The 11,798-nt window shown below is 34.8% G+C and overlaps 1 protein-coding gene across 1 annotated transcript; it reads left to right on the top strand.

Annotated features, from left to right (window-relative positions):
* The first annotated feature begins 638 nt into the window (after positions 1 to 638).
* LOC144707733 (uncharacterized) lies at positions 639 to 2,916 on the top strand. Its single transcript, XM_078580965.1, has 7 exons — positions 639 to 971; positions 1,136 to 1,200; positions 1,314 to 1,343; positions 1,485 to 1,670; positions 1,794 to 2,181; positions 2,264 to 2,428; positions 2,573 to 2,916. The coding sequence occupies exons 1-7, from the start codon at positions 807 to 809 to the stop codon at positions 2,651 to 2,653; spliced, it is 1,080 nt and encodes a 359-aa protein (XP_078437091.1). The 5' UTR covers positions 639 to 806; the 3' UTR covers positions 2,654 to 2,916.
* Positions 2,917 to 11,798: the final 8,882 nt, after the last annotated feature.

Raw genomic sequence — 11,798 nt, 5'->3', positions numbered from 1 at the left:
TTTTTTAATCATTCACTTTGGTATCTTATTGAACAAAAATGGTATAGGAGTTAGAGTACCAGGCAATAAGTTTAAGTATATTATAGGAATAAAAATATTATAAAGGTTTAAATTATAATGCAAATATACGAGAGAGCAGAATCTGAATCTGAATCTGAACGCTCCTAAAGTCGCGCCTTCATCTTCATCTGAACGCTCCTAAAGTCGCGCCTTCATCTGATGACCAGACGGCTTCCTTGACGATGACACGGGGTCTCGAACGGGCTATGATGTCGCTGTTGTTAGACGATGATTTACCTGGCGAGTGGTGGTGCTCTTCAGGCATGACTGACAGCGAAGGTTTGAGAGTCACGAACACGATTCTCTAGTTTGTGAGTTGCGGATGACGGATCATGAGTTCGTTAGCCACAAGTAGTGAACTTTCATTTTTATGAGACGAGAGTTGTCCGCAATGTCGCTGTCGACATGAATGACAATTAAGTTTAGAGACTGCACAGATGGACAGGCGTTGACGTCAATGCCTGTTGACGACGATTTCATCTTCTTAATTCTGTCATCTGTTCGTTGACATCGACGTCGTTGACGTCATCGTCACACGTCGTCGTTGTCTTTGTCGGGACGAGGCGATCCCATCGTAATGTAAATCATCGTTGACTTATGATGGGACGGGACAGGACAGAAGGCACGAAGGTCAGGACGGATGACGGTGACATTTAGCTGGAAGGAATTTCTGTATGGGCCTTTATTGGGCCTGGTATTGGAGCGAGGAAGGTGGGGCCCACTTTGAGTAAGATATATATACGTATATGAATATAAAATTTTTTTTATTCAAACTTCGAGCAACGGTTGTGGGAAGCCCGCCAGACGGAGGAAGAGAAGGGAAGATGAAGATCGGGAAGAAATCCGCGAGAAGAGATCGCGTTCCAGAGATTGGAATCGCGGTTGAAACCTCAGATCACTGGTCGTTTCTGGTCGGTTGACGGTTATCTTCAATTTCGATTTCTTCGCAAGATTGTTGGTCTGAGCGTCTTTTAATTCAAATTTCTTAGCTGTTTCTTGTCATTTTTGTCGGTTTTCTATGTTATTTGATCGAATTTGATGTGATTTTGTCCAATGCCGGCTTCCTATTTCGTAGGAGGAAATTGAAGCGCCGATGTGGGCTGACCTGAAGCTAGAGGCGGAAAAAGGGAGCCAGGATACGTGAGTTCATACAGAATCGATGAATTAATCTGTTCATCTAGTTTTGCGTTGAAGAAGGTTGTATTTACTTGTATTTTTACATTTTTTTTGTTTCTCTTTTGCTATGTTCGCAGCGACGAGGAGTGGTTCTTTATTTCTCATCCGTAAGTTATCTTCTACTTGATTAATGTAAGAAGATAAAAGCTCTGTTGGCAGGACAAAGGAAATTAATTGAATGAAAAATTATCTTTTAGTGATTTTTATCACCCGAGCTTTCCTATTAACTTTCTTTTGCGTTCTTACAGTGTTCATCAGCTGTCATCTCGCTTCCTCAAGTCTTCCATCCATGATAAAACTCAGAATAAAACGAAAGTCTGGTGCTCTCCCTGCCTACCTGAGTCCGTCTCGAGGTCAAGGGGCAAACATTACAATTCCGAGAAATCCTCTCGCAAGAAGCTCGATGTTTCACCTTCTAATCGCCATCCCATCCGGTAAATATGCATCTATTGACATTTCAGACTCATTTTTTGTGTACAATTTAACTTAATGTGACTCATTGCGTTATGAAAATTTACATCCATCTTATCGTGGGTGTGGAATATCATTGTTCTTAGGAAATTTACGGGATCTGAAGCTAAGATCTCCTTCCAGAGGAATGATGATCCTGCAAAAGCAACAAAATCAGTAAGAAACAGTTCATCCCAGACGAAATCAATGAGCAGATCTGACAGCCACAAAGCCAATTCTTCTATTTCATTGCGTAACATGAGTTTGAAGAATTCATCAATATCAGCAACTGAAACCGTGGATTTGAAGCCTATTTCTAGGGTTCATGTTACACCAGGCCGAGCAACAGAAATAAAAAAACCCACAAAGTCTACGAATAATAAACCAAGTAAAATTATCAAAGGCAGAGTGGATGGAAGCTCTGATGCTTTGAAGAGACCTGGTGGAAAGGATAAGCCAAGTAAACCCAACACCAAAGTAAAAGCTGATTCCAAGGTGATACTTTTTTTTAGAATATACAATTATATCTAAGTATTCAAATTAAAGTCCATCGTTGATGTTATCATCGTTTTGGCAGGTTTTCGACTCAAATAGATTAAGAAAGCCTCTGGCTTCTCTCAATGGGGTTACCGTAAATAAGAAACTGATAGAAATTCAGAGAAAGGACACTATCCCTGAAAAGAATTCATGTTCCAACGTACGCAAAGAAGAAATTCCGAACAAAAGAAATATTGTTACCAAGGTGTGCCCTTGCAACATAAAAATTTCCGAGTGTCCTTGCTCTCCTCTGTTTCTTAGATAATTTAAGACATTATCCTTTAATTATTATTTGAGAAAAACATTTAACATGATTTTCCCACTCAGCTGTTCTTGTCTTCTTTGACAGGGTAAGATGACCCATGGAGTGAAGGATGCCATCATACCTACAGCACCCAGAAAAATAGCCTTGGCCAAGTACATGCGATAAGTTTTCTCTTCTCTGACTTTCTTCCTTCTAAATGATATTTTCCTTGGTGCATGCTTTTGTGTACATATTATTTTGGCATACCTAGTTGATGCTTTCACAGACTTAGAACAAAAATTCGAGAAACATTTTGCAGTGTTGGGTAAAGCAGAGAAAATCATATCTCAACTGAAAGAAATTTATGAGCTTTATCTCAAGTGATAATTTTTGCCTAGTGCACGATTTTGAATTCGTATTCTTTTCACCCCAAACTGATGGATATGCCCACCCATGAAACGCTTGGCAGAATGTTGAAATATTTAATGTTTGAATTTCCTTGGGATATGTTTTCAGAATACGATGAAACAATCTGGATTTTGCTGAATTAATCTTGATAAACTTTTGCTGAAGGCCAAAATTGTTGGTTGATATGATCACAGCAAAAGAAAGATGCTTAATTAGACTGCAAAATTTGATAACCTGAAACGATTTTTGTTCATTGATCAGAAAAATATTTCAGCTGAAAAAAACAAGTCTCGTTGATTTTAGCCATATTATTCAACTTATATTCTGGGAATCATAGGAATGGTATTCTGTGCATGCATGTGGGGTAGAGGGCAGCAAGTTATCTGACCATGTTAATACCTTATTGGCTTTAAAGTAGAGAATTGTAACATAATTCTTTCATTTTGACCTTAAATATTCTTTGAAATTTGAAAAAATCTTAGTGATCTTTCAATTAATTTAGTGTTTTCTTCTAACCCAAAGATTATACTGTAGTTCTATTATTATCTTACTCCACTTGCTTCATTATACTGCTTAATTATAAACATGCGCGTCATTCAGATTTTTCAAATATGGAAATTTTGCATATGATGTGATTGAATCAAGAATTTGCCATTCGTTTTTAGTCTATGCATCTACGTTACATTTAGTTCATCATACCGAAGCATCTTTTAACAGTCAATGATTCATCAGTCAAAATTTTGTCAATGTTATTATAAATGGCAATGAGGTTCAATGACATAGACGCAATGGTTGGTGTGTATGAACCCTAGGAGAGTCAATGACAATAATGTCATTTTCAGGGATTGATAAATTTCCGCCATCTATTCATCTGGTCATGAACTTGATATCATCCGTCATTCATCAAACCCTAACAGAATTAGCCCTCGTACTCGTCCTCATGGATTTGAATAACTTAAAAGGGATGCATCCCTACCTAACAATTAGGGTTTGACGGTCCCGGTCCGGTCCGGTTTTATGGCATGGACCTAAACCGTACCTAAAGTTTGGTCAGGTTCCGGTCCGGTCTTCTTCGGTCCCGGTCCGGTTTGGTACGGAGGGTGGCAGAAGAGTAGGGGTGTGGGGGGGGGGGAAAGAGGCATTGTGCATGCGAAGCAGTGTCAATGAGCTTTGGGGCAGTTATGGAAAGGGAGATGGGGAGGGGAATGTGTAGTATGTGGGATAGGGTCCGGTCCAGTCCGGTTTCGTGGCATGGACCTAAACCTTACCTAAAGTTCGGTCCACTTCCGGTCCGGTCTTTTCTTGGTCCCGGTTCGGTCCGGTCCGACCGGTCCCCGGTCCAAAATGTCGAACCCTACTAACAATAATGACGATGAGGACAAATGAATCGTCAATCAACTCCCAACAAAACTTAGGCTGCTGGTTGGATATCACATTACCATCTCTAAGCTACTACTGATTTTTTTATGTGGTTGAAATAGTGTTCAAACAGAGTAAATTGGGGCCAGATTCCTTGCTATCTGAGTGAGGGCCTAAATGAAATAAATTTCAATCAAATATTAGAAACAAAGTTTTGAACCTTATAATATTTGTTATTTTTTTTTGGATTATAACTTGGTAGGGAAATCTAAAAAGAGAAGGTCAATTAGGTATTCAAAAATTCTATTTACCTTCTGTGTAAAGATAAGATAATAAGCATGTTACTCACAGGGAAATGTGATATATGAGATGGAATGGCACAAGGAATAATACTGGTTTTGTTCTCAGTTAAAACTGTCATATGAAAAGCAACTTCTCTCAGCCTCAATAAACATTCAACAAACGTTAATTTACATATTTTTTTTCTCTCAAAGCCATAATCCCAATCCTCAAGTCAACCTAAATACTTTCTAATCCAATTCAACTCATATCATCTTCAATTATCTGAATTCTGAATTCAGTTCACTCGAGTCTCATATACATATATATCTCCGCAATCCAAGCCAAACATCAATTATAAATGTCTAGTTTAACCCAATATCTATTATATTTAATTATGTGTGATTTTGACAATTCAACATTGGTCATCTATCTCCACATTAAAACTGTCAAATTCAAATTATATTTATTTATGTCTAAAAAATTGATTTCAAAAAGGGCATGAGTTACATAAAAATGATACATAGTACCACTGTATTAGTCTTGGTTATTATTTTTATATATATCATTGATCTCTGGTCCTTTCTTTACTTATAATGGATGTTAATCTTGGAAATCATCTACTTAATAAATGGATTAGTATCAATTACAGTTTACCTCAGTCAAAAATAGATTATAAAGAGTTATTCTATCAACATTTACCACCTCATTTTGCATTTAATGGATCTATATTTGAAGGTTTTCCCATTTATTTTAGAGTTGTATTCTTAATAATTTCAGGCATGTTTTACGTTCCACTTTGAAATCTTCTTCTCTCATTCAGATGTTAGTCCTTAGCATTCATACAATCACAAAGGCCCACATGTGAATGCATGTTATTTGTGCGAAGGTGGTATCACTTCACTAATATTAATTATGTATTTTAATCATGAACTGATCTTTATCAGGTGTATTTTTTCATTGCATACCTTAAACATTCTAAAACTCTTTATAAGATAAGAGTTGATCCACACAGAGGTACAAAAATAATTACTTCATAAAATTCTAATTTTAATACACAAAACAATTAGGTCAGGCAGAAGGATTTGATCAGGTTCAGGAGAATCCATGGATGTGAGGCAAAGGGTATTGCAGCTCTGGAAAAAATAGATCAGAGAGTAGCTGATAACACGAATTTTAGTACGTTAATATAACAAAATTTACATGTTTATTTGCATTAACTTGATTATATGTGTATGCTATCAAGCCAAAAATGATTAAGTTTTAATTTTATAAAGTATTTTTAATTTTAAAGTGTTTTTAATGGTTTTGATGGCATAAACTTATGAAAGAACATAACATTTTAGTTAGAATATGATTTTTCCTCAAATTTTTAGGCATTATATCCGAAGAGATATCAGTTTAAAATCCAGAAAATATATTTCTAATATTTTTATGAATTAATATTTATTTTTTGGAATTATTTAATGGCTCTTTAACTTTTGCAAAAAAGGAGGAGAGGAAATTTGAGGGCTGCAAATGATCTAAATTCAAATCGTAAGAACTAACGATCCAGACGGAGTTTCGGGCCAAAATTTTGATTGGAGCGTCCTTTTTCTGCCTATTTCCATCCATGTAGTTGGATCTATAAATAGATCCTTGGATTGTTGAAAAAAAATATATTTGAACTCACTCCTTCCTAGATAGTCTGATTGAGAGAGAGTGAGGATCTTGAAGGTCCATCAAGGGTGTTTTGGTGTTTTGAGTGATTGGAGAAGATAAACAAACAAGTGAAGAGGCTGATTTGCATCAGACAAGTGTCTCGATCCCAGAGGAACATAGGGATCTAAGGTTAGTCTGTTCCCTTAAAATGGTTTCTCTCTTTCACATATCTTTAGTTAGACCGATATCCTTAATCTTAATCATCATCTCATTATCATCAACATTTTCCACAATTACACCCAACCACATCCATATCCAATGTCACCCGCAATCTTGTCACCTTTGTCTCATATAAAATCCTAGATCATCTAGCCCATCATCCTCTTCTCCATGTCACAACCACCCACCTATTATTCCATCAGATCCATTAGTTAGATCATTATCATTTATTATTCCACCATTCTATTTATCCATCATCCATCCACATCCACTCACAACTATTCACCCATTTAGTCATCCTGTCTTCTTATTCATCTTCCACATCCATTATCACTTCACATTTTCATCCATCGCGCTCTCCTTTCCATTTAATATATCCACATCCTTCTATGTATTAATCTTATTATTCATATTATCCTTATAATATAATAATTATCACCCTCTCGCCACCTATCTGTATGTATCGCCTTTGATCCCTCTAAAAGCATCATTTAAAGAGTATCTAAACCTTAATATTTATTCCCTGCAGAGGTGACCCTTGATCATCAGTAACTGGTCAAATTATGTTATTTGTAAAGGTTACTAAATGATTATTTATTAACTCAAATATAGACTCCAAATTAACACCCTAAATTTGAGTTCATCAGTAGGAAGTTGACACACTTGTCAGCAGGATTCTAGTAAGTCTCTAGTGGGTAGAAATGACCAGATAACATGTGGCTCTGATGATAGATGGACAATACATTACATGGTTGTCTACTGACTTTGGCAAATCAAGGATCATGCTGTAGTGTAACAAGCAGTGGAAGTGGTATCTAGATTCAAATATTTTTAAGAGCACAAAGGAGGAAATGTACATATATATATATATTATTTGATAGTACACAATTTCTAGGGTTAATTTTATGAAATATACATGTTTTTACGCATTAACATAGTTATATATGAGTGTTGTCAAGCCTAAATAATATAATCTATTTTTTAAAGTTATATTATGGTTTGTTGGATTTTTTGGTATTCTTATGGAATTTTATGATCATATTATTAAAGGATTGATTTTTCTAAGCTAGAGTGTAATTTGATGGATTTTATGACATTAAATTCATGTTGATATAAACTTTGAGTGTCAGCAAGTTTATATGTCTATATTTTTTGGCATTAAATTTAATCTTATATCAACGTTGAAGAATTTTAGGGTTTTATTACTATCATACCAGGTGTCATCATTTTATTCGTTGAATGGGGACCAATCAGTGATTTCCATAATGATTTTTACTGCCAATCATTGTGAGAAGGTACTGTTATGGCATCACAAATAGTGATGTCATATGTCCAATCATTAATGATGAATTTTTTAATCCACAAGGGTGACATACAAATATAAAACTAAATTATTAAACCACAATATATGCGTGAAAATACCAAGAAAATAAATATTTAATTTTGATATTTTTTAAAGTTGAAAAGTCGAGGAAAGCGGGGTGGTGATGTGGCATCTTTTGATTGGCAAGAAAGGAAAAAAATATTGATGTGGTGTCATATTTCATGTCGCCAAATCACGCAATCATTAGCGCGTCATTTAATAAAATAAAAAGCGTGTTGAGGTGGCGCATGGTAACATGCTGATTAATTAATAAAATGTACTTTTGCCTTTGTCTTTCGTACGATGTGTGAGACTCTTGAAGCTTCCAACTGTGAAAGACAAGGAGGTGGCCAATCATTACAGCAGAATGTCTAGGATTTTTTATCACCAATGGACAATGAGGAAGCGACAACGTTTCAGATGAGAGAAAAAATGGATGACCGTAGTTTTTTAAGTTCAGATCTTGAAATCTAACAATGTAAAAGGTTGATTGAGCTAAAAATTTGAGGGTAACTTTTTTCATAGGGTCTTTATATCCATCCCCTCTTATCTATAAATTGAGACATGAATCTCTGTAAAAACCATTCTAAAATTTTCTTCCTACTTGTGTGGGCTATTTGAGAGAGAGAGAGTTTTTAAGATCCATCAAACTCATCGTTGGTGTCATGGGCATGTGATATGGGCAATATAGAAGAGTTGGAAGCTTACCTGCACACAAAGATCGATGCAACCCTGGCAGTACATAAGGATATATGATAAGCGTCCTCACCATACATTGGTTCTTTTCAACTTCAAAGGCTGTGTCCATCCATCCCATCATCCCATTATACCATATTGTCACATATCTATATCTAAACATTTTATTACTCTTTATGCCTTTCATGTCTACTCCTATTTTTTCATCTTACCGTCAATTCCCTTAGATAAATCCTTATTTTTATCACATATCTATCATTTGTTTACTGACTTATCCCTTTATCGTCACTCTTTTTTCACTTTTACTTGTTCATCTAATATCCTTGTTATCATGATTTGTGATAATCATCTTGATCTTATAGCTAATTATCAGCTTCTCACCTTACATTTTCTTCATCTCTCAACCCCATATTTTATATGTATGTCCCCTCATCTCACTATTCACTATTCAAAAAATATTAAATCCTTAGTTTTTATTCCCTATAAAGATGATCTGTACTCATCACCAACTATATTTACTTATTTGACTATATTTTTATATTTTATTAATTAAAATCAAAATCACTAATCACAAATTAAAGCCCTAATTTTGAGATGACCAGTGTTCTATTAAGATATTTAAGTTCACAATAAGAGGATTCAATGTTAAAAAAATTAAGATAAATGAATATGCATTTTATGTACTTCAACTAGTTTTACCAACCTGAATTTTGAAAAAGGCTTATCATTCTTGCAAGAAGCTTTTGTGGAAATTCCTGGATGAGGATAGTCATAAATTAAAGGAATAAGTAGACTTAGATCCTGATTATTAAAATGCACTTATCTATTTCCCTAGATTACTTACATGTCATCCCGTATGGATTTCCATCTATTGTGACTTTCACATTTGCTTTCTTAAGGTCCAACGTGATCCTCCTTGAGGGGGAAAGATCAGGAGAAAGATCAAGAAGTTTAGGAAGACAATTGAATGTTCAATATGGGATCATCCACCCTCGGTATTAGAGGTAACATCTCAAGGAAGATGATGCAACTACGTCCTTGGCCAAGGTAGTGAAATATCAAAGAAGAATTCTCCAATGATTTTCGAAAGCATCACAACTCGTTTGGATGACCGATTAGGGTTTGATAGTTGACCATGTTGGGTTATAGAGGCCTTGAATGGATTAAGAAATTAAAATGAGATGTCACAGAAAACATTGTGAAAATTGTATGACATTGATAAAATCATGAAACGAAGTACCTTTGCATGGATCACATCTGTGATTTCTTGGATCTTGGAGCGAGACGAGTCGAGCTGCTCAAGTGTGCAGCCTCTAGACATATCCATGCAATCCTCGACACGTCGAATCTCCTCCTTCTCATTGACGAGCCCTGTTCAATGTCCGTCATTGTTGTGACGTCGTCCCGATTGCATTGGGTATGGAGAGGGAGTGTGGGGAGAAGGGAGAAGAAGGGGAACAACCCCTGAAAAATTCTGTCCTGCGTGAATTTTGTTCGTGGCCTTCCCCTATTTATACTAAGTGGGTATTTTTCATAAAAACCCACAAAACTTAAGTATATCTTCCAACGTCCAAAAGATCATTTGCTTGTGATCCTCTAGGCCCATGTATCAGTCTAGTTAATGACTCTAATGACCCAATAACCTTTATTGGCCTTCAAAATTATTTAACAATATCATCATATAGACTAATTAATGTTAGATCAAGTTAACCCAATCAATAGGTTGAGTCTCCAACACATGGGATGCCAAGATACACCTCGTGTTCTAGAAGATACAAAGGATTGTGTATCAACTCACTTCATGCAAGATGTTCATCATCGGGTACAATGTACGCATAATCCACTTGATGCTCCTTGGATGACTTAGGGTATGGTCAACCCTAATCAATCATTCGAGTTAGCATTAATGCATTCAGAAATCATCAGAGAACTCTTCTCACAATATTTCACTACCTTGGCCAAGGACTTCATTGTATCATCTTCCTTGAGTTGTTACCTCTTATATCGAGGGTAGAAGATTTCATCTTGACCACTCAATCATCTTCGTGAACTTCTTGATGTACCTGAACTAAGACTTTATAATTCTCTCTCTTCTCTTGAAAAATCGTGATCTCTCTCTCTCTCAACTAAAAGTTCTTGAAAGTTCTGGCTGGTGGTGAGGAAATTCAAGACTGGTGGACGTCATCATCTGCATGTTTGTGATTACTGATTCTTCAAGAAAATCCTGCTTAGATTGTTCCATATCTTGTTGAAGGTTTTTGATACCAATTTCTTGAAATCAAGATACCAATTTCTTGATTTCTGTTGAAATTAATTTGAAGGTTCTTGAAATTCATTGACTTTCGTAAGTTAGAATCTAAAATCAAAATTTAAACATTCATAATTTGAAAAACTGATTTTGATCTTGGATTTCTTGATTTCTGTTGAAATTAATTTGAGGGTTCTTGAAATTCATTGACTTTCGTAAGTTAGAATCTAAAATCGAAATTTGAACATTCATAATTTGAAAAACTGAGTTTGATCTTGGATTTCGGAAATCTAAATAACAAGTTGTTTTTGGTTTCTTGATTATGCGAAATCAAACATAAAATCTAATTGAAATCTTGATTGATAAAGATTAAAGATTAAATCGCTTTTTACTACATTGTTAATTGATATAAAATTCAATTCGATTATGATGTTTGCAATTATTTGAAATCATATAACCAACTTTCTTGGACTTCTTGATTATTGAATATATTGACAGCTTTAAATCTATTTGCATTCTTTGATTAATTCAAAGTAGTTTTGAATTCGATGTCAAAATATTGGAATATTTTAGGCATCCTAATTCTAATTGATTTCAAGTAACATTCTTGAAAGTCAGTTTTCTTCAGATATAAGAAATTCAATTCGAAAATTATTCATTCATCTTGTAAACTTGAATTTGAATTTTAGATTGGATGAAATTAAATAACTATCTAAATCGATTTCTTGAATGCATTAACTCACAAATTCAAATACATTTGATATCTCCCATATATATATATATTCGATCATAATGGATATACCTATTGGATTTGAATTTATATATCTTTGTTATAACTGATCAGATTTGATACAAGTGTTTGATTTAAATTGATATCATCTAACTACATTGGATCAGAATAGATATAAGAGTTTGATTTAAAAATTGATATCATCTAACTAGATTGGATCAGAATTGATATAACTATTTTATTTGAATTGATATTTGTTAAATCACATTTAACTTGAGTAAAGACAATTGATCTTTAATATTGATTGATCTGATTGTCTGCTTTGAATATTTCTGATATTAGTAAACATCAATTGATCTCATTGGACTATCTTATTACAATTGAGCAG

The sequence above is a fragment of the Wolffia australiana genome, chromosome 9, assembly GCF_029677425.1.
Source record: "Wolffia australiana isolate 7733 chromosome 9, ASM2967742v1".
Taxonomy (NCBI): Eukaryota; Viridiplantae; Streptophyta; class Magnoliopsida; order Alismatales; family Araceae; genus Wolffia; species Wolffia australiana.
The sequence above is the reverse complement of the archived record's forward strand: the minus strand, read 5'-3'. Positions and strand labels throughout refer to the sequence as shown.